The 22,581-nt window shown below is 33.2% G+C and overlaps 1 protein-coding gene across 27 annotated transcripts in view; it reads left to right on the forward strand.

The window, feature by feature from the left end:
- PICALM (phosphatidylinositol binding clathrin assembly protein) overlaps window positions 1–22,581 on the forward strand; it is a 103,226-nt gene that overhangs the window by 49,955 nt on the left and 30,690 nt on the right. For 15 of the 27 annotated variants that reach the window (XM_070490527.1, XM_070490526.1, XM_070490524.1 and 12 more), the window contains exons 5-12: window positions 810–903; window positions 4,317–4,428; window positions 5,701–5,807; window positions 7,771–7,812; window positions 11,221–11,306; window positions 13,208–13,331; window positions 13,872–14,008; window positions 16,195–16,298. In XM_070490527.1, coding sequence (XP_070346628.1) covers window positions 810–903; window positions 4,317–4,428; window positions 5,701–5,807; window positions 7,771–7,812; window positions 11,221–11,306; window positions 13,208–13,331; window positions 13,872–14,008; window positions 16,195–16,298 — 806 coding nt within the window. Of the gene's footprint in view, window positions 1–809; window positions 904–4,316; window positions 4,429–5,700; window positions 5,808–7,770; window positions 7,813–11,220; window positions 11,307–13,207; window positions 13,332–13,871; window positions 14,009–16,194; window positions 16,299–21,527; window positions 21,678–22,581 lie in introns of all 27 variants that reach the window. The other 12 variants (XM_070490514.1, XM_044752136.2, XM_070490518.1 and 9 more) reach the window with 1 other exon arrangement.

Raw genomic sequence — 22,581 nt, forward strand, 5'->3', positions numbered from 1 at the left:
TATTTTAATGGCCAGATTAGAATGTTTTGGTAAAATTATCCTTTATTTTGTAATAAAATAATTTTAGTTATAATTTTCTGTATTACAAGCCATTGCTGTTTGAGTCAAGAATAAAATACATTAAATAAAGCAGTGCTCACCAAGACTCCATCACATCCTAATTGTTTGGTGATTTGAGGCAGGTTTTTTTTTTTTTTTAATTTGTAATTAAAACCAAAGGATCTGGGGCCAACCCCGTGGCTGAGTGGTTAAGTTCGCGCACTCCACTTCGGGCCCAGGGTTTCACTGGTTCGAATCCTGGGCGTGGGCGTGGCACCATTCATCAAGCCATGCTGAGGCGGCATCCCACATGCCACAACTAGAAGGACCCACAACTAAAAATAGACAAGTATGTACCAGGGGGCCTTGGGGAGAAAAAGAAAAAATAAAATCTTTTTTAAAAAAACAAAACACACAAAAGATCTGTGAAACTGCCCTTTACATACCATGAGTGCTATGAGGATCAGATGATTTCCTTATGTGAAAAGTGCACTATAAACATGGCTATATAATGTAAGCTTTGATTTTTATGTCTCATGTTTTACATCTTGATGATGTTTTGTGTTTTTAATGAGCACCTTGATATTGGACAAATAATATTTCCCATTTTTGTTTTTTCTTCATGATTTCTGCTTGAGGTTTCAGGGTCAATAGACTTAAAAATATGTGATGTTTCATAGCAACTTGTTCTCTGTTTAAATAGAGAACCGGATGGAAGTTCAAAGTGTAGATTTAATAACAGATTCACTTGTTTCTTTTTTTTAAAACAGGGCTGATGGAGTTATGAGAACAATGAACACAGAAAAACTCCTAAAAACTGTACCAATTATTCAAAATCAAATGGATGCCCTTCTTGATTTTAATGTAAGTTGATCACACAAATGCTTTTATAAATTAAGGTTTAAAAAAATTACGTCATAATCAGAATTTTTTTCTCAAGTTTTCATAGACTCTGATGTTTTTACACTGATATCCTGTTTGCCCAGGGATTTTCTACAAATGTGGTCCCAAATCAGATTACTTTCTATTTTCATAATTGTTTTAGATTTACGCTGATTTCTTGGGTGGTGCTTCTCTAGCTCTATAAATGTAAACTATACAAGCTAAAGAAAGTGATGGAGTAGTGAAGGGTTTGCTCTGAAAATCTACACTTTTTGATAATGGTTTTCAGATTTAAAAAATGAGTAAAGATTTTTTATGAAAAGCCAACTTAATATTTCACTTTTGTCTGCTTTGTAGGACTCAAAGGATGACAATTATTAAGAAATAAAAGGAAGTTCAAATACACTTGTAACAGCCTGTTATGTAGCTCTTATCCAAGGGCATTGTGTTCCCTGGAATTTTTGTTTTAAATGACCATTACTTGAGCCAAGTTGTCACCTTTGTCATTTGTTTGTAATATGTTAGATGTTAGCATTTTCCAGTCTTCTTTTGGGGTTAACTATATTAAGACATTTTATTTTAGAGCTTGCAGTGCAAGTTAGTGGATGGAACTGATAATTTCATGTTGAAATTGATTTTTCTTTTAATTTGTGCTATTAATTGGTAGTCTTTAAGCTTCTTGAGGCCAGGGACCAGATCTGCTTTTTCTATGCTGCGTGCCCATTGTTAATATTGTGTGGCACATAGTGTTCAATAAATAAATCCTGTAGTTGCTTGATAGACTAGAACGAGTTATCAAAACTGTGGCCTGCTATTTGTGCTTGTATGGCTTGTGAACTAAGAGTGATTTGTTCATTTTTAAATGATTGAAAATAATTCTAAAAATATTTCGACAGGTGAAAATTATATGAAATTTAAATTCAGTGTCTGCAATAGTATTATTAGAACACAGCCAGCCTCATTGGTTTAAGTATTGTGAATGACTGCTTTTGCCATGTAATATCAGAGTTGAATAGTTGTGACAGAGACCATGTGGCCCGCTAAGTTGAAAATACTCACCATCTGGCCTTTTACAAAAAAAGTTTCCTGGGCGCCAGCTGGTGGCGTAGCAGTTAAGTTTGTGTGCTCCTCTTCAGCAACCCAGAGTTCGCCAGTTCAGATCCCAGGCGTGGACCTAAGCACTGCATGCCAAGCCATGCTGTGGCAAGCATCCCACATATAAAATAGAGGAAGATGGGCATACATCTTAGCTCAGGGCCAGTCTTCCTCAGCAAAAAGAGGAGGATTGGCCGTGGATGTTAACTCAGGGCTAATCTTCCTCAAAAAAAAACAAGTTTCCTGGTTTCTTGGCCTCTAGTGTGGAAGACATAAGGGATTAATGTAACTACTGAGCTTTGTTTTGGGTTGTTTTTTTTTTTTGAGGAAGATTAGCCCTGAGCTAACTGCTGCCAATCCTCCTCTTTTTGCTGAGAAAGACTGGCCCTGAGCTAACATCCATGCCCATCTTCCTCTACTTTATACATGGGATGCCTACCACAGCATGGTTTTTGCCAAGTGGTGCCATGTCTGCACCCGGGATCTGAACCAGCAAACCCCAGGCCGCTGAGAAGCGGAACATGCAAACTTAACTGCTGCGCCACTGGACCGGCCCCCTTGATTTGGTTTTTATAGAGAGAGGGTCCAACTATGAAATTTTTTTCCACTTAAATATTGTGAGCACCTTTATAAAATTACGTTTTCTTTTGATTGTCTGTATTGTACTTCATTGAATGTAACAATTTACCTGATCTTTCTATTATAGTTTTTCTGTTTTTTTTATCCAGAAAATAAATGGGAAAAAAACAGGAGGGTAGGACACTAAATACTTTGTGTGTGTATTAGATAATGTGTGTATCTATACATTTATAAGTCTATTTCTATAGGGTTAATGCCTAGAAAAAGAATTTGGTGGTTCAAAGAACATAAACATTTAAATTTTTAAAATATTGCCAACTTACACTTCAAAAGGGTTGATCCAGTCACTTGTCAACAGGTACCTGTTTTTCTTGATCCTTATCAGCACTGAATAATACCTTGGTTTTGATTATTTTGATACCTACTAGTCTGTTGCTCAAGAAAGGATAGTCCAGCAATTTAATTTGATTATTATATTTTAATTTACCTGATAGTGAAGTTAAACTTCTTTTTATATGTTGTTAGCCATATGTATTTTTTATTTTGTGAATTGTTTCTCATTTGCTTTATTAGAATTCTCTCTCAGTAATGGAAATTAACCTTGGTAGATATTCTGCAAATATTTACCAATTTGTTACTTAGCTTTCAACTTCATGCTTATGGTCTTTATACCTAACAAGTTAATTTTCATGTGCCAAATATTTGTGTTATCTAAAAAAGAATTTAAAGTCTTTTTGGTTTATCCCATTGATTCATTCCTTGAGATAAAATTACATTTCTAGTATTCTTGATAGATGAATAAGTGCTATTTTTTGTTACAGCATAATTCACTAATAATAAATATGGATCATTTATGTGTAAGGTACTGCACTAGACTCTTTACTCTCGGTATATCATTTAATTCTCTCAGTAACCATATGAGGTAGCAATATTATTATCATAACCACTTTGAAGGTGAGTGAGTTTGTAATATTGAGAAAAGGTATACTTTTTTTTTTAAAGTGTCTTCTGTCTAGCTTAGCTCAGTGCTTTGGTGATGGTAGTAGCCATTTAACAAATCCTTTTTGATTTAAAAATATTTAGTAAAATCCTTCATGACATACAGTCGACTTCTACCTAGAAATGGGCTTTCTTTTGCAGTTAGAAGTGTTTAATGTTGAAATGAACTTATAATTAAAAGACTTAAGATAAAGCCTAGGAATTTCAAGAGTTAAAGATTCTTTTGTTCTCAATTACTTATTTCTGAACTAAATTGAATGTTGTAGGATATTTGTTTGCTGGTGCCTCTTACGTAAATCGCAACTCTTTGATTAATTTTTCTTTGAGGAAGATTGGCCCTGAGCTAACATCTGTTGCCAGTCTTCCTCTTTTTGGTTGGGGAAGATTGTTGCTGAGTTAACATCTGTGCCACTCTTCCTCTATTTTGTATGTGGGATGCCACCACAGCATGGCTTGATGAGTTGTGTGTAGGTTGGCGCCTGGGATCTGAACCCACAAACCCCTGGCTGCTGAAGTGGAGTGCATGAACTTAACCACTATGCCACCAGGCCCTTGATTAAATTTTTTGCACTATTTATTTGGCTGTAACTCTGATTGTAAGAAATAAATGTCTTTTTCTCTAATACACTTAAATGTTTGAATTTACTGTATTTTACTTTGAAAGAAGTCATTGTCATTTAAAACATAAGACAAGCTGATCTTGTTTTCTGATTTTTCCCCAGGTTAATAGCAATGAACTTACAAATGGAGTAATAAATGCTGCCTTCATGCTCCTCTTTAAAGATGCCATTAGACTGTTTGCAGCATACAATGAAGGAATTATTAACCTGTTGGGTAAATATTACTGCAGATTAATAACATTTTATTTATTATCTTGCGTCATACAGATAAATAATATTGTCTGAGTTGTTACTTAAAGCTACCTAAAAATTCATTGAGATGTATTTATTCATTGTAACAATTTGTTGGGAGAAGAGAATTTTAGACCTGATTATACATGCTAAGGTGATTAAATATTTATTTTTACAACGAGAGTGTTGTGCTAGATGAACTTTATATTTTTGAGATATATCTGGTTTTTTCTATCAGTTTTATTATTTTAGAAATACAAAAATTCCTTAAAAATTGAGTTCAAATTTTTGTCCCAGAAAAATTTGATTTCCTCACAGTTTACTCCATAGTGAAGTTTAATTGTAATTGATAGTTTTTCTAAATTTAATTTTAAAATTGATAATTACTTTAAATGCATTAAACATTTATTTTTAAGGATGCTTTTTACTTTTGGGGCATTTTAGGAATGTGTGGTGCTTTATTGTATCTTAGGTCTTTATGGAATGCAGTTAATTTTGCCTAGAAATGCTGATTTTTTTCAGTGGGATTTGGTTGGAATAGACAAATAACAGTCTGCAAAGAGTACCAAAATTATAAAGAGTCAGATGTCAAATGTGTTTACTCTAATGTGCCTGTTCTCCCCACCACTTTTTTTTTTTTTAATTTATTTAAATTTGTTTTTCATAGGTTTGGGTAGCATGAACTTAAATCAGGGATCTTTAATCCATGGAGATAGGAAAATTGGGCTTATTTTTTCACAAGTGAAAAACAGAGATTTTCTTTTCTACAAAGCTTTGGAAAGCATAGTCTTCTACCCTATGATTAGTATAATTTAATTTCTTTACTGCTGTTAGTATATTAAGTTTAAATTTGTTTTCCAAGTGACATTTGGACTTCGTAAAGTTGCCATCTTTGCTAATATATCATCAGTAAGAATATTTGGAAGTAGAAGTTAGTAATGTTGTAAATGGTAAAGTGTGATATATATTAACATGCAAATACATATTTAGGGAATTCTGAGGGAAGAAATATTGTAGAACAAACTATAGAAATATGCATAAAGTCAAGTAATTTTTCTAGTTTTAATATAATAGCATCTCTATTTTAGTTAGCTTTAAATATCAAAGCTAATTTAACACTGGTACTTTTCCTGTAGGGTAGGTGTGTTTTCCGAGTTACCTGTATGATCTCTTTGGAGCTAATACTTCACCTTTTTCCTTTTCAAGTGTTATATTTTGATGTGAATAAAAGTATTTTTACGTCTACTCTTGGCAGAAAAATATTTTGATATGAAAAAGAACCAGTGCAAAGAAGGTCTTGACATCTATAAGAAGTTCCTGACTAGGATGACAAGAATCTCAGAGTTTCTCAAAGTTGCAGAGGTAAACTATCTTTAAGTGATTTTATCTCTTAACTTTCTTTTTGGTCTTTAAGTATAGATTTTAAATAAGTCAGTCATTATCCACATGAAAGAAATGTCTTAAATATAGTAAGGTATTTATTCAATCATATCAGTATGCTGTATTGAATTCTGTGTTATGGTATGAATATGATATGGTACTGAATAAAATATATCCTGTATACTTAATTCAGTATTGAATATTGAAAGGTAATCTGTTTTTAAATTATTTCTTTATAAAATTAGGTAGGTGGGACACAGTGGTGGCACCAGGTTTTATGTTTGGAAGTCCATGTATTTTAGAAGATTTATTCTGTTAAATGTGGTAAAGAATATTCGATGTTAATGTAAGTCTCTTTCCTCCGGTGAGACCCTGCAACTGGAGCCACAGGGTTCAAAATGTTTTGTTCTCCTACAGAAGTGAATTTAGTGTATTCATTATTTATCATTGATTATTCTATAAACTATATTCATGATTTTCATAATCTAATTTTGCAAATCTGTTTGAAAAATAATTTTCTGAAATTGTCACAGAAGGTAGTTGTGGTAATGCTTGCAGGCCTTGTTTTGCTTACACAGAGCCAGCTCTTAAGTGTTTTTGTTTTCCTTTTCTCTACCCTCGGCCCATCACCACCAGTGATGTCTTGCTAGGATAATTCTGGAAGATGACTAGGCTATAATTGATCAATTAGATCAAAGTAGTTAATCTGGAACTAGCAAGTTGGTGATTCTCACTCTTATTTCCATAGCAATATTTTATCCTGTAGCAGATGGAATAGGATAGAACAAATGATGAGACCTTTGAAGAAAATAGCTTTGTGCTGTTGATCAGCTATTTTATAAAGTCTACTGAAATTTATTTTGGATTTAAAGTATCTCTCAAGAAGATTTGGCCTCACATTCTTTTCATTTGATAGTTATAGTTACTGACTTATGTTTTAAGCCCTTATTTACCTCCAGATCTCCTGGTCTTACCCTGAGATGGAATAGACCATGCGCTCCATGTGATCTGAGAAATAGGAAGACTCCCTTGACCTAAAATGCTTTTTTTGAGGCTGTCTTTGGGCTTGCAGTTTCATTATGAGACCTTAGTTCTTAGAGTAAAGGCACAAGTAACCTTTTCAAATGTGTTTGAAGGAGACAAATTTATCATTAGTGATTAGCTGTTAAGATCTTAATATGAACTATTTTATCAAATTTTCTACTGATACATTCTCGAACTGGCCCTCGAGAAGTTGAGAAACGGAAGAGAGAATGATTAGAAGATGAAACAGCCACAGGGTGGGAAAATAATTTTTTGAGTGCTAGAATAAGTAGGAATGGTTTTTATCTTTTTTGATGGATTGCCTAGTGCCTAAACATCATGAAAGTGTGCTGGGATTGCTTTGTGGGGGTAGTTATATCCTGGTTAGATATCACTTGGCACTTGTATGAACCCTGCCCTACTTGAGTGAACATAGGTTTTAAAAATTGTTATCTATGGTGATTTTTTAGGAAAAGCATACTTTATGAAGAAAGACAAAGTCATTGTCGTCAGGTTTGTTCCTTAACTTCTTTTTATGCCCCAGGGAACTTGTTCATGATCAGCCTTTCTCATTCTTGCCATAGTGTTTTTATTGTATGATGCGTAGAAGTGATGGAGTTTTCAGATTGTGACAAGGTAGCTTATATAGGTGCTTAGAAGATGTAGAGATGTTAACTTAAGAGTCTTGTTGAATTTCCAACTCTGGTTCCCCTCCTGTTACAACTTTCACAGCCATCAAATAATATCTAAGCCCTTGGAAATACTGAATAATATCTTTAGAGATTACGTATTACTCTGATTTTAAAGAAGTCTATCTAAAATATTGTTCATAGTACTAGCCATAAGTGTCATTTTCTAAATTTTATTTATAAAACATCTTTATAGTTTTATCTGTTAAATACAATGCTCCTTCTTCTTACAGCAAGTTGGAATTGACAGAGGTGATATACCGGACCTTTCACAGGTAAGTATATTGTTATAATACCAATTCACTGTCTACTATGTACCGCTAGGTGTGAAAGGTACAAGGTGAATAAGAATGCAGCCCCTGCTGTCTAAGGAGATCAGTGTAATATTTCTTGACAGATTTTAACATTTTCATATGTTGCTGCTGATTGTTCTAATGTTATGGCAGGATAAAATGATCTCAGCTTTTATATTGGTGGAGCTAACCATTACTATGTTATTCCTTTAGTTTATTTGTTTTAAACTCTTTTTTTCCCCATCATCATTGTCAAAAATAGAAAAAAGAAAGAACTGAACTTGGAGAATGACATTTTTAAAAGAAATTTTTCACTGTACTATTGGTGGAAAATTATTTTATGCAGAATTTATTTTTCCTGTTTCAAACCTTCCACCTTGGCTGTTTGACTCAGGTAGAAGTATTAAATAGAATTAAACCTCAAAACTTGATTTTGGATTTAAGAGAGCAGGCTTAGTCCGTCTAAGTTTGAGTCTGGGGTGTGCTACTAGTTGGCTGTGTGATTTGGGGAAGTTACTCTATGCTTAAGTTTCATCATCTCTAAAATGGAGATGTTACAATACCTACCTCATAAGGTGGTTGAGGGGATTAAATGAGTTAGTACCTAAAAACGCTTAGAGCATTAAACACTTAATATTAGCTATTATTATATTTTTATCATCATCTTCTTCAAAACAATTCTAGGAAAGAAACTTTAAACCTGCAGGTTTTTTCTGTTTTTTTGTTTACTGAGTATTAAGAATGAAAGTACCTGGCATAAACTATCCTTTTAACACTTGTGTCAACTCTCTCCTTAATAGTCGACACCTTTTTTACCTTGTTTTAAATTGTTCTGGGATGTCTTTTAAACACCTCCTTGTTAATGGTTCTTATTGTGTTTCTCGGTACTCACTTGTTCTGATTCATCCCTTTGATCTCCAGGCTAAGAGTATGCATCAGGTCTAGTGTGGGTTATTTGTAAATAAAAACACTCCTGCATATGTCCACATGAGATAAATTGACCTTATTAAGATTGAGCACATTATTGTGTGCTAAATGTGAGAAGAGTCATTGCTTGAACAATATGTAGTATAAACTGAGTTGACAATTTCAGATTCCCCATTACTTACCCCATTTGTCATGTCATCATCACCTATCTTCTGTTTAAAAAGCATCAGCCTCAGGCCAGACTGTCCTTAAGTGTCTGTATTTTAATATTCATGATATTGTAAGTGGGTAGGGTTGGCCTGCCTCTGACCCTCTTTTCCTGTTCATTGATGATCTCTTAGTGATTGAGAAATTCAAAAGTGAACTAAAACGAAGCTGTTTATACTTTAGGGAAGATGGTGGTTATGGACAAGAGTAGAAATTTGAGATTATTTATTCTTTGTTATAAATTGCTGTTTTTAGGGTGCAAAGTATCACATTTCCTTCACTCTTTGTAGTGTGGGTTTAACTTTTAAAGGATAGCCAGATACATTTAGAAAGGATTTTGGAATTAGTTTGTTATTACTTATCATAACTTGGTAGTTTAATACTTGTAAGCCACAGCTTAAACCCTTCAGAAAAAAGTAAACTACAGTTTAAATGACCACAGTTTTAATTTAGGCTTCTGTAGCACAGTAGTTATTATCTAGGTATTCAGGTCAGATATACCTTAGACCCTATGTTGGCACTGCTATGTGTCAGATATGTGATCTTGGACTGTCTTAGGTTGTTTATTTGTAAAATGCTCATACTAGTAGTGTCTTCCTCATAGAGTCTGTGATTACATACAAGGTAGCTAGCACAGTGCCTGTTGTGTTATAAGAGCTTTTTAAATGTTAAATGCTATCATCAACCTCATCATCTCTGACAGTAGCTCTTGGGACAGTGCTTTGCCTGTGGATTTAGCAAACATTTTGTTGGGATTGAGGGAGTGCATATGTGTTCTCAGTTCACTATAGAAGTCAGTGTTTCAATCTAATGTTTTTGGTTTTAATTGGTTTTCTACTATATCTGCTTGACAGAAAAAACAGAATGAAGGAAATTGTTCAAGTCATAATTTTTAGAGAAATTAGCTAGTATTGCATCTTCCAACTGTTTTTAGATCCCTGTAATCTAGAAACTTTGTGTCTCAAATCCTGAAGAATATTTAGGGTAAGTAAATGCCTCTGATGCATTTGCTTCACTTAAAGATAGTGAATGATTCCTTCTCAGCTCACTGAAAATGTCTCCTTGTGAAAGTATTTAACTTATTGTATTAAGTTGAGGTTTGACATATAGCCTGAGAGTTTAAAAGCTAGTCTTCCTTTAAAAGAAAAATTGAGTAAATTTCTATTTCAATGAGGTTTGATAACTATAAACATTTATGTAATCAACACACCAAGATAAATCAATTCCATTGCCCCAATCCTCGTGTCTGCTTTTGGTCACTCCCTATCCTCTGCACACAAATCACTGTTTGATTTCTAATAGCGTGATTTTATCAGATCTTGAATTTAATATAAATAGGATCATGCAAGTATTTATTCTTGTATCCATTGTCTTGCTCATCAACGTGTTTTGAGATCTGTCCATGTTGTTGAATGTACCATTAATTCAAACTTCTTTATTGCTGAATAGTATTCCATTGTGTGAGTTTACCACAACTTTGTTTATCCATTATCCAAGGGATGGACTTTTGGATTATTTGCAGTTTTTTGCTGTTGTAAATCAAGCTACTTAAAACATTCTTGAACAAGTGTTTTCTTGCAGAGATAAGTTTTTGTCTTTTGGGTAAATAATTAGGGATGGAATTGGTTAATTAAGGTAGGGTATATTTAACTTTATAAAAAACATCCAGATCCTTTTTCATAGTGGATGTACTCCCACCAGCTTTGTACAAAAGTTGCACTTGTTCCATATCTTCACCAACATTTAATGTTGCTAGTCTGTTTAACTTCAGCCATTCTAGTGGGTAAGAAGTTGTATCTCATTGTGATTTTAATTTGCATTTCCTTGATGTTAGTTTTCAGTTTCATTTATCAGTAACCATTTGGAAATAATGTTTGGACACTTTCAATTACTCAGCAGCTACTTAAATACTAGGAACATGCTCAACAGTATGTCTAGCTTTTAGGAGTGTGTTACTATTTAAAATTCAAATAAGTGAAATATAAAAAAAATTAAATACTTGTTTCATGTTTACATAGTCTTAGTTTTTATATTTTTCATTATGTTTATTATACCCCTTATTAGGTCATGCTTATGTGATGAAAATAATAGTGTCAAAAAAAATAATAGTGTCACTCTTAGGTGGCTAAAACTGTTAACTAGTTCATGAAGAACATACCTATTTATTTTTGTTGCTCTCATATGTTAGAAGATACTTGATTTATTTTAACCAATGGCCTAATTATCATGAAAGTCTTAATATTTGTACAATTTCAGGCCCCCAGCAGTCTTCTTGATGCTTTGGAACAGCATTTAGCTTCCTTGGAAGGAAAGAAAATCAAAGATTCTACAGCTGCAAGCAGGTATATTATTCTTCATAAGGCAAAGAGCAGGCGTGATGTTGCCAATACAGTAGATGAATCCAGCTCAAGTTCCAAGTTACTTATCTTTATCTCTATTTGATCATTTATGAAATGGATTTAATAATAGTATCAATCTCATAGAGTTGTTGTCAAGGATTAAATGGGTTAATACATGGAAATTCTTGGAATAGTTCCTGATCTTCAATAAATGTCAGCATCTATTAAGATGATGACAGTGACTACTTGGTTTAGAATTGTATTCATAGTAGCAATATTTCTCTTAAAGATGTTAGTGCATTGATTCGTATGGGATTTTATAATTATGACATGCCTTTTTACAAATTTGATTAACCCTCATAACAGCCCTGTGAAGTGTGTAGTAGTAATTGTGGGACTCAAACCTAGGATGTCTGACATCACATTTCATCATCTCTCTTTAATGCCAGTTCATGGGGTTGATTATTGACATATTATATTTAAATCAGTCTATTAGACTTTGAGCTGATTTCCGAGACTAAGACCAGTTAAACTAGCAAGCTGAAAATAACATAGATCATCACATATCAACCTTGTAACATGAGTTTTGTGTTGGGTAGTGACTTGAGTAATTTTCATGTTTTCTTAGGAAGATCTCCTTTTAACAGTATGAAGAAAAAAATTTTATAAAGTGTAATGAGAACCTTCCTTCTTTTTAGACTTTCTGATTGTTGTTTCAGACTTTTTTTTTAGCAACAAAATTTTAAGTAATTTGTAAAGGAAAATGTTGTCACTGGTTTTTAATACTTTTTAATTCCAAATTTGCACTTTGAATTTTCTATTAAGTTTTTAGACATATAAGCCAAAATTATAAGGCCCAGTTATTTGAGAAAGTAATGAAAAAAATAGGTAGTTCCGGCACACCAATTTATATCATGGGGTTTTTTTTTTTTCCATAAAATTTTGTTGGTTTCTTGCATTTCTGTCACAGCTATATTACTCTTGTCTTCTGAGTTGTATCTTTATATTGGCTCATTTATAAAATTGATTTTACATAAAATTTAAATTGTAGCTTTGCCACTTGTATGCTTAGAGTAGAAATGAATGGTGTCTGGTGTGTGATGAAAATGAATAAAGGTCACTGAGGAGTAGTACTTCAGGTTAGAATTCTCTGCCACATGTGTTTATTTTACCTAGAATTAACATTTGGGAATTTAATCTTGGGGTTTATGGCATGGATAAAGTTTTGATATAAGGGAAAGGAGGTGGCTTGCTGTGGATCTGCCAGTGAGAGATGATGCATTGTGCAGGTATAATATGTTTGAAAAAGAAATTCTAGCTTGGCAAAAGAATAGCAAGTAGGAGTGCCAGATGGACTGGTGATTGGAATGAAATTGATCTTCCTTTGGAGGAAGCTGTGGTCCTCTGGGAACAACATCTTTGGTTGTTATTATAAGGGAAACATACCTAGGCACTCATTGTTTATTATTGGTACTCATGTTCTAGTGTTCCTATAATAGTACTGCCAAAATGCAGGCTGTAAATTAGCAGAGAGTCATTTCCTTTGAGAAACTCAATAGTTTTTACCCATCAGGTTTTCCTGGGAGAACTGAGCTCTTTCCTCATTGCTTTGGTTCCCTCCGTTGGGACTTGGAAGACACAATATCCCTCACCTTTATTGTGAACCCTTTCCAAAGTCTAACACTTATATAAAAAGCGGTGAATGTGTGTGTAGATCAACTCATTGCTAGTAATCCTTTAGGTCACAGGGTAGAATATCTCATTGAAGTACTGGTTTTGACTCCGTAAGTTCAGTTCATAATTATAGCACCCATCCATGGCAAGGTTGCCACACCATTTTGCTACCAGGTTGTAATGTGAAATTTTTGGCAGAAAGCCAAATTATCTTTGTTTTATTATCCTAGGGCAACAACACTTTCCAATGCAGTGTCTTCCCTGGCAAGCACTGGCCTGTCTCTTACCAAAGTGGATGAAAGGGAAAAACAGGCAGCATTAGAGGAAGAACAGGCTCGTTTAAAAGCTTTAAAGGTAAGTATATATGTTCTCTTTATTTGGGAGAACAAGTATAGTTGTTGGTAAGGTAATTGGAACCTCGACGTAGACTAAGTATTTAATGCGTAGGTATCTGAGGCTGGCCCAGTGGTGTAGTAGTTAAGTTCACGTGCTCCACTTCGGTTGCCTGGGGTTCTCGGGTTTGGATCCTGGGCATGGACCTGCACGCCGCCTATAAAGTCATGCTGTGGCGGGCGTTGAACCTGTAAAATAGAGGAGGATGGGCACAGATGTTAGCTCAGGCCCAATCTTCCTCAGCAAAAGGAGGAGGATTGGTGGCAGATGTTAGCTCAGGGCTAATATTCCTCAAAATAAGTAAATAAATAAATAATGTGTAGTTATCAAAATGGGGTGAAACTCAGTAGTCTAGTTTTTTATCCTGACATTGAATGACTGATAAAATAGTCAGAGAATACTTTTCTGCTATCAAAACAGAATTAGAAAATGCTTTTTTTGAGAGGCCATACAAACAAATCTGGTTTCTGGATTCCTTATGGTAGTTCCCTTTCTCAACAGGAACAGCGCCTAAAAGAACTTGCAAAGAAACCTCATACCTCTTTAACAACTGCAGCCTCTCCTGTGTCCACCTCTGCAGGGGGTATAATGACTGCACCAGCCATTGACATATTTTCTACCCCTAGTTCTTCTAACAGGTAGGTGGAGAGGTTAAAGATTAACTTTCAATACTTAGGTTTAAAGACTTCTAATAGAAATTTTATGAAGTTTTTCAAGTTTAGTTTGATTTATGATTTTATAATCATAAATTCACACAGAGGAAGTGGTGATAAATGGTGGTAGAGTTATAATAACTAAATATAAAGTGAAGAATTTGAAATGAAAGATGGCTAAATTACAAATTTATGCTAATTGGAATGTAATGGGTTATCTCTGGGCAAACATTTTATTGTATAAAAATTGGTTATAATTAAATACATTTGTAAAGTGTGTAAGACCCCCCCCTTATATCTATATATGTATGTATGTGTGGATGATACATATTTCAGAATATCCTGTCATTGGATATTAAATGTCTTTTATATCTATTCCCTGGTGTTAAACTCAGTAATCTAGAACACAGTAAGAGTTTAGTTGCCAGATTTCTCTGGTATTGAAACCTACCAGACCAACTTGAATAATCTTCTTGCCTAATTTAGATTACTTAACAATGGAAATATAGTATTTCCAGGCAAATTAGAATAATTGGCTTTTTCTAAATCTGTTCTGTCTTTTAGGACAGAGTGATTTAAAGTAGAAATTTGGAAGTCGGATTATGATTTCAATCCTGCCTCTCTTATTTCTTAGTTGTCTTCCTTTTTAAACCTCAATTTCCAAATAAGATAATGTGTGGTATAGTTCAGTAGTTCTCAGTCTTTAGCAAGCATCAGAATAACCTGGAGGGTTTATTAAATCACAGATTTCTGAGCTCCCTATCCCCAGAGTTTCTGATTCACTAGGTGTGGAGTGAGGCCCAAGAATTTTTATTTCCAGCAGGCTCGCAGATGACTAGTATAGGATTTAGCACAGTGCTTATTATTAGCACATGGTGAATGCTGCCTACAGAGTGATAGTGTCTTTTTGTTTGCTTGTTCTCCTTTGATTTTATTGTTGTTGCTGTTTATTTTATTAAATCATCCTTAAAAGGTCTTTCCTCCCACCTGCTGACTCCTGTCACAGCTCATTGTAACTTTCACTAACCAACTGCTCCCCTGCTCCCTAAAGTCTTAGTGGATGTTTGTTGAATTTAGTTGTGTGTTTTTCTTTCAAATTTGGTGTTTTTTTGGTTGTTTTGTTTTTTGTAAGCTGTCTTCCTTAACCTGATAAAATAACGTTGAATCTATTAAGTGTCAAGTTTTCCACTTGGGGGCCTTCGAAAGAAGTCTGTCTTAGGGGAGATAAATGGAAAAGAATGTTGAATGTTGAGGATGGAATAAATTATTAGATAATTAATTTGATTATGTTTTATTTCACTTAATACACTCGAAGTTTTTGCCTTTTTAATAATAATTGAAGGGAAGTCTTACAGCCTATTGCAGAATGCTTATTGCACATTCTGTATTTTTTCAAGCACTAAATACATTTGTATTTTTATTTATCTACCTATAAAACTATTTTTTTACATCTAAAAGACGTCTTCAAAACTTTTGTTTTTGAGTAAGTATAAGTTGAAAATTGTGCTGCGATATACATACTGTCTCAATTTATGGGGGCTCTGGGATCTTTTTTTCAGTTGTTATCCTTAATCACATAAAAGTCTTGTGGTAAGAAATATATAAGTAGTGCCTCCCTAGTGTTGTGTAATGGGGTGGCTCTGTTATAAGTTCGTGTCATATATGCATGCATAATTTTTCCCCCGTATGGTTGCTATGTTGTTTGGATATTGAAGCAGTTTAGTATTTTACTTTATAGGGGTATTGGTATTGCAAATGTAATTGAAGTTCTTTGAAGATTAAAAGTAAGAAAACAAATTCCTTAAAAAAATTAAAATTGCCATGATTCCTATTTCAGAATCATGTTGTTTATGTTAATTCAATAAGGAAATCAGTATTTTCTTGGTAAAGTCATTGATCTTTTGCAGAAGGGCTTATTACTGTGTGAATCCTGTGTAAACTTAAAATATGGTGCTTGAATATTTTTTCAGGCCTCCTTAGAAATATGCTGTTATATGAGGATGTGCAACTGTTATCCTGCTGAAAGTGTTCCTCCTATTGTGATTTACATTATTTGGGATTTCTTTTGCTTTTCTTTCTGATGTTTTTATTTGTTGGGGCAGGAGAGGGGAGTGGCTAATGTAGTAAAGTTTACCTAATAAATAAATCATCTTTTCAAAATATCCTTCTAGCACATCAAAGCTACCAAATGATCTGCTTGATTTGCAACAGCCAACTTTTCACCCAGCTATACTTCCTATGTCAACTGCTTCTCAGGTAGCAAGTACATGGGGAGGTAAGCATTAATGAATTCTACTTCATATGCTGTATAGGCATCTCCCCTCCTGGTTCTTTGGTGCTTTACTTATTTGTATAGTTTTTGGTTATTCTGGGTATATGAGAACTTGAAAAATATTAAAATGACAGCAAAGTCATTTTGCCCCTTGAAGACATTTTCATTTATTTATAAATGTAAGTTTGGAATTTATGTTCGACCAAATTATGAAACAAAGTTTAATGAGAATGAAGACGAAGGACCAATTGTATATGTATGAAATCATTCTTTCACTGTTGAATTTATATTCCATAATCAGAAAATACGTAACAGTTATTTTGCTTTTGGTATAGAAAAAAACATTTACTTGCAGGAGAAAAATATTTGATTAAGTATATAATAAAGTTGTAATAAAACTCAGATGGTGTTATCAGACAGTGAGCTATATTCTGACCAGGGATGTCATGACAAACTTTGTGCTACTTGTGTTTAAAATGTTGATTTAATTCGGACCTATACGATTTTGGTATTCAAAGAATTTTCCCCTAGTACCAACAGGAATGTTTGCTGTTCTTGATTAGTTCCTTGGTCTTAAGGCGACCGTATTAGGACCATGACCTGGCATCCTTGAAGGAGTGTGCCTGGTCCATGTGAATTTTTAAGCAGTTTTGTTTAGACATTTAGTATATTTTCAAATTATTTGCTTTGGTTGGATTTGATGCTTTTGTTTGTTTATATACATGTAAGTATTACTTTACAAACACTCAAAAATTATTTAGGAAGGAAAGGAGATATTCTGAGAAAGGACACTGTCGAGACAACTGTGGAGAATGGCAAGCTACCTTAAAATTTATATTGGCTCACATGTAAAATCTGAATTGATTGATTTACCTCTCATAGTAAATATAAATTAATTGTTCACAGTGAGTTTTTATGGTATATGAATTAGACTTTTTTGTCTTTATTTTAATGACATAAGTTTTAAGAACTTTTTTGTTTTGTTAGTTTTTATATTTATTTCTTAAGGCTCTATTATGTATAATAGAAGGTAATCTCTGTGAAGGCAGGAGTTTTTAAATATTTTGTGCAGTTTATATCCCCAATGCGTAGAACACTTCTTGACATTTAATAGGTATTTTGTAAATGTTTGTTGAAGGAGTGAGTGTTTTCTTTTTTTCTGGATAGTTTTTTCCTGGTGCACGATAGGGCAGAGAACAGGAACAATGAAGCACTAAAACTGTAGATTTTTAGACTAATTTTGTGAGCCATGATTTGATTGAAAAAACTAATTGGCCCTGAAGGCTAGTTTAATTTTGCTAAATCTCAGGAGCTGGGAGTAAATTTCTAAAAATGATAAGGTAGTTTAAAGTCAATAAATATTTTAGAATTGTTTATCTGAATGAACTGTAGATAGGAAATTAAGATTAAAAAAGGAGTTTCTTAATATCCTAATAATAAGTCCTAATTTTAAGACTTTTAATCTGCCAAAATTTACATGCTTATTTTCTGCTTATTGTGAATTGCTTTAGAAAAGGTTAGTAAAATTAATATGACCATTTAAGCAGTTTTAGCTTACTTCCCTTTAAAAAAAAGGTTTTTCTAAAATTAAGGCTGAAAAGTTGTTTTTCTAAATAGATGAAAAATTTTACAGAAAACTTAATGAGAGGTAATGTAAAATTTCAGAACTGAGCTGTGAAATTGTTTTGTGTGGATGCTATGTCCACGTAATTCTAACAATGGCAAATTAAAGTTTCACTTGGAATTATTGAGCTCGTATATGAAGGCAGATAGGCTGTTACTGTGGGATTTTTAAGTAATTTTAAGTAATTTCAGCCTATAAGAATTATTATATGTTCTGTTAGAAGAAATATTTCATAGCAGTCTGTGTGTGAATACAATGTGTTAGAATACATTTAGTCATGGGTGTTTTTTTTATTTTTGGTTGTTTTGCTTTATGTACTATTTCCATCAAAATTTCCCCCATATTTTAACATTAGGCTTGCTATGTTCAAGTGAGACGGTTAGAAGCATTAAAAATATAAATCAAGTACAGTGGGAGCAGAGGCGATAGAAATTGACTACTATTTTTCCAAAAGCTTATCATATACAAGGAAATGAGGGTGATCTTTACTATGAACCCCTCAAATTAAGAAGAATTAAATCTTGTCTTGACTTTCATAAAAAGATATTTGGCTTCTGAGTTGGTAATAATTTTAGTTTTATTGGATAGCTGAAGAGTATTTTAAGCCAAGAACTTTGAATACTTTCTACAGTGTATTGTTCATATCCATGACATTCAGATTAGGATTTTTTACTTTAAAATTAGAGTTAGACTGAGATAAATAAATAAATCTTATCTAGATAAAGCTTTGATCATAACGGTAAATTCTTAAAGATTTTTTTTAAATTATTTACCTGAACATTTGAAATATGTACTATTTTACATCATGCTGCTTTTAAGCATGTGACAAAACAAAGGTAGGTATGATTTTTTGATAATTCTAAAATCTATTCTGCTTTGCTTCCTTTCGTTTGTTACACATGGATGTTATAACAGATTTGGTATTTAATTTAGCACCACGGAGTTAAGGGGAAGTAAAGTTTGCATGTTTGTGTAAAAGGCATTTGATTCCACCTAAAAATGAAGTTGAAAGAGAACACAAGCTCTCTTGTTTCTCTCATTGCATTATTAATGAGCCTTTGATCTTTTCAAGAAATGGTCTGGAATCTAAACAAGTACTTGATGTTGAATACTAATATTTGAGAAGATTCAAGCTTTCATCACTTTGAAAGCTGAGTTACAACAGATCTAAAAATATACCATATTATCAGCTCAGTACACTGTTTTATATTTTAAGTAAAATTTCAAAATTTACTTCAGGCAAAAGAGAATTACCTATTTTTGAAGTTTAATTTGCTTTACTCTCAGCTGGTATGAAACGACAACATTTTATGAAAAACTCAATTTTCTCTGTGTAAATGTAGGCATCAAGTATTTAGGACCTCAAGACTATAGTATGACTGGTGCTATTTTAATTTTAATTTTGGGGTTTTTTGGGAATTATTTTTCTATGACTCTTGTAACATAAAATTAAACTTTGAAATGAATAATGATAAAAATAATGGAAAAGCTATTTTTAAAAAACTTAAGGAATTGCCAGTCTTGTAAATAAAGTTTAAGTTGAAATAGCTGGAACATTATTAGTATTTTTTTATCTGTATGAATTCGTTTTTATTATTTATAGTATAGTATCCACCAGTAGATTAACATCGTGGAGATTGCCTGTAGTGTTTTATCAATTAGATTTAAGAGCTGGTTTTTCTTATTGTCTGATTGACCTAAATACAGATGCTTTTGCACATCTTTCTGCATATTCTTCTCTGGAATGTTTCATATATAGTATGATTGATATTAAGTGCTTAGGTAAAACAATATTGATCAATAGAACAGCGGATAACTAGTAACCTTTCCCAAACACGTCTTTTGTCATAAACCAATGAATTTGTTATAGAAATGTGTCCTTTTTTCAAATGACTTTTCTCATGGCTTCTTTTGCATGGGAAACTAGAGAGATATTTTGTGTTACCTTCTTGTACAACAAAGTATAGTGTACTTTAAAAACTCCATGCCACTATTAAATATTTAAAAATAGTACTTCTGACTGAACTGATCAACTCTCAACTTAATGTAGCTCCTTTCTTAGGCGGGAAGGAGTTAGAGTGGTCATCATTACATTTTTATTTTAGTACGGAAAACCAACTTCTTATATCTGACTGTTTTCTACTTTTTGTGCTGAATGATTTTTTCTGATTCTTTTCCCTCGTTCCATTTAATGAGGACTAGAGGAGTGGGAAAGATGTTAAACATTGATCCCTTTAAGTTTGAACAGTATGTCAGTGAATTTTGATAACACTAGTAGGACTTTATTTTATTCCTGTGAATTGATGTTCCATAGGAATACTTAATTCCTCAAAGGTCTTATGTGATACAAAAATTAAAGTTTTTAAAAAAGATTTATTATATTTAAGTCAATAACCTCAATATTTTCTTTGTGTTTTCTTTTTTTAAGCAGTCGTAGGGTTTGTGAAACACTTGCCTTGAATTGACTTTATTGACTTTATTGACTTTATTGACTTTAAGGCAAGTGTGCCTATATCGTAGTGAATAAGCTGGTCCTTAGGCCACTACTGCCTTCTTACTGTTCCATCATACAGTCTTAGAGTAAAATACAGTGCTTAATATTGTATTCCCTAATGAGGGTCACGAGCTAGACTAGAGTAGACAAGAACAGGCTGCTGGTTGGAAGTACAAAAGAGTGTCTTCTCATATTTAGTTGTATTATGAGAAAAAATTATGACACTATATTTTTGCTGCTCTTTGTATTTTCTTCTCCCCATTTACTTAAAGTGGGATGAATGGCTGTTAATCATTAGAATGACAGTTATCTTCAATGAGGTTATAGGTACAGTAAATATCTGATTCTAAAATAATTTTAGATGTAGGATTTGATAATAGTACATATTTGGTACCATTCTACTAGGGAACAATACTTTTGTTATTTCTTTAGCAAATCATTTAAAGCCTGAATGATTTGGCTTTAAAACTCTTAGCTTAGCCTTCAAAGCTGTTCCCAGGCTACTAAATGGCCAGTCTTTTGTTTCTGTTCTTAATTTTGTTAAAATCTCTTTACCTATCCTTAGACCTTTTCTTCATCTTTCTTTTTTATTTCCCACCTCTGAACTTTTACAAGAGTTGTCTGCACATGTTAGAAACAGCTTTTTACCCCACACCCCCCCCATTTTTTCTAATTTTTTCTAAATTTTGCTTACACCACACATATATGAATCTTCTGTATCAATTATTTGAGTAACCATAGCTATGCCACCAAAGCCAGTACGCTCCCACCTAGGGCGGGGAACATGGTTCAGGGTGGGTGGCTCTTCATAGAAGAAACATTTTGGTTGTTATTCTCTTTTTTAACTACCTGCCTTTTGGCTTCTGATATTGGAGAGTAGACTCTCCTTACTATGCTCCTGTTGTTAATGGACAGACAAATGTTTTTTTTTCTCAAGATTCATCTTAAAATATGTTAAATGTTTCTTCCATCTTGGTCATTAGGTATTTTTGCATTTAAGAGTAATAAACAATAATATAGCTTCTACTTTTCACTTTGCGTCTTTTGACTAATTACAATACTAATTAATTTACTTCCTTTCTTCATTTTGCTGTAATGCACTTGGACTGCACAGATCCTTTCTCTGCTACTGTAGATGCTGTTGATGATGCCATTCCAAGCTTAAATCCTTTCCTCACAAAAAGTAGTGGTGATGTTCACCTTCCCATTTCTTCAGATGTATCTACTTTTACTACTAGGACACCTACTCATGAGATGTTTGTTGGTAAAGTACCATTTAACCTTTCTTTCCAATTAATGTTTATACTGCCTAAGTATTTTTTACTTATCCATTAAGTATTTTTAAAGCACTGCAATAATAACTTTGGATTTTAGTATCAAATTTTAAAATAAACTAAATGCAATAATGTAGTGAGGTTTTTAAATTGACACTAGTATCCCTAATTTATTTCACACAAGTTCTTAGGAAGGAAAATTTCTTTTGCAGTTGGATTTTTGTTTTAGTGTTTTGTTCTCTATCATGTTATAGTGCAATACTCAAGCTGTCTAGCATCAGTGCTGCATCCTGCTAATTAGTTCAGAGTTGGTAATTAGAAGAGTTGGTTGAAGAGTAACATCTCTTAAACTTAACGTGTTTGTGTGTGCTTATATTTTCCCTCTGTGCTTGGGAGAGAGGGTGCTTATCTCTCTTAGTAGCTAAGTCTTTTTTTTTTTTTTTTTAGCTGTGAATAGTACAATTTTACATTGTCTGAAATCCACACATACCCTTTGTGCCATTCTTAAGGATCTCACTACGTCGTTAGCCTGAGATAAATGGAAAGTAGAAAATGAAAAGCAACTTGACTGAATAGCCTTTAACTGTGGTATAAAAATCCATAAAATGGCCAAATTTCACGCCAAAGTTATACAAGAAGAGTGAGTTTTTAAGTCTATATTAAAATGAAATAAATGTTTTTGAATCCTGCTAAAAAGATGCTAAACCCTCCTTAAAAGATAGTGAAATTGCTTTCTATTGAATTCAAAGAAACAGCTCAAGGTGGCGAAAACTTAAATCTTTAAACAAAGCAACTTGCAGAAAGTCATTTGTGTACCCTAAATAGATCATGTGGCCACATTTTAAGTATTCTGTTAAATATATCTGACAGAAGGAGGAAGGGAGGTGATGAGAA

Source organism: Equus asinus, chromosome 20, assembly GCF_041296235.1.
Source record: "Equus asinus isolate D_3611 breed Donkey chromosome 20, EquAss-T2T_v2, whole genome shotgun sequence".
NCBI lineage: Eukaryota > Metazoa > Chordata > Mammalia > Perissodactyla > Equidae > Equus > Equus asinus.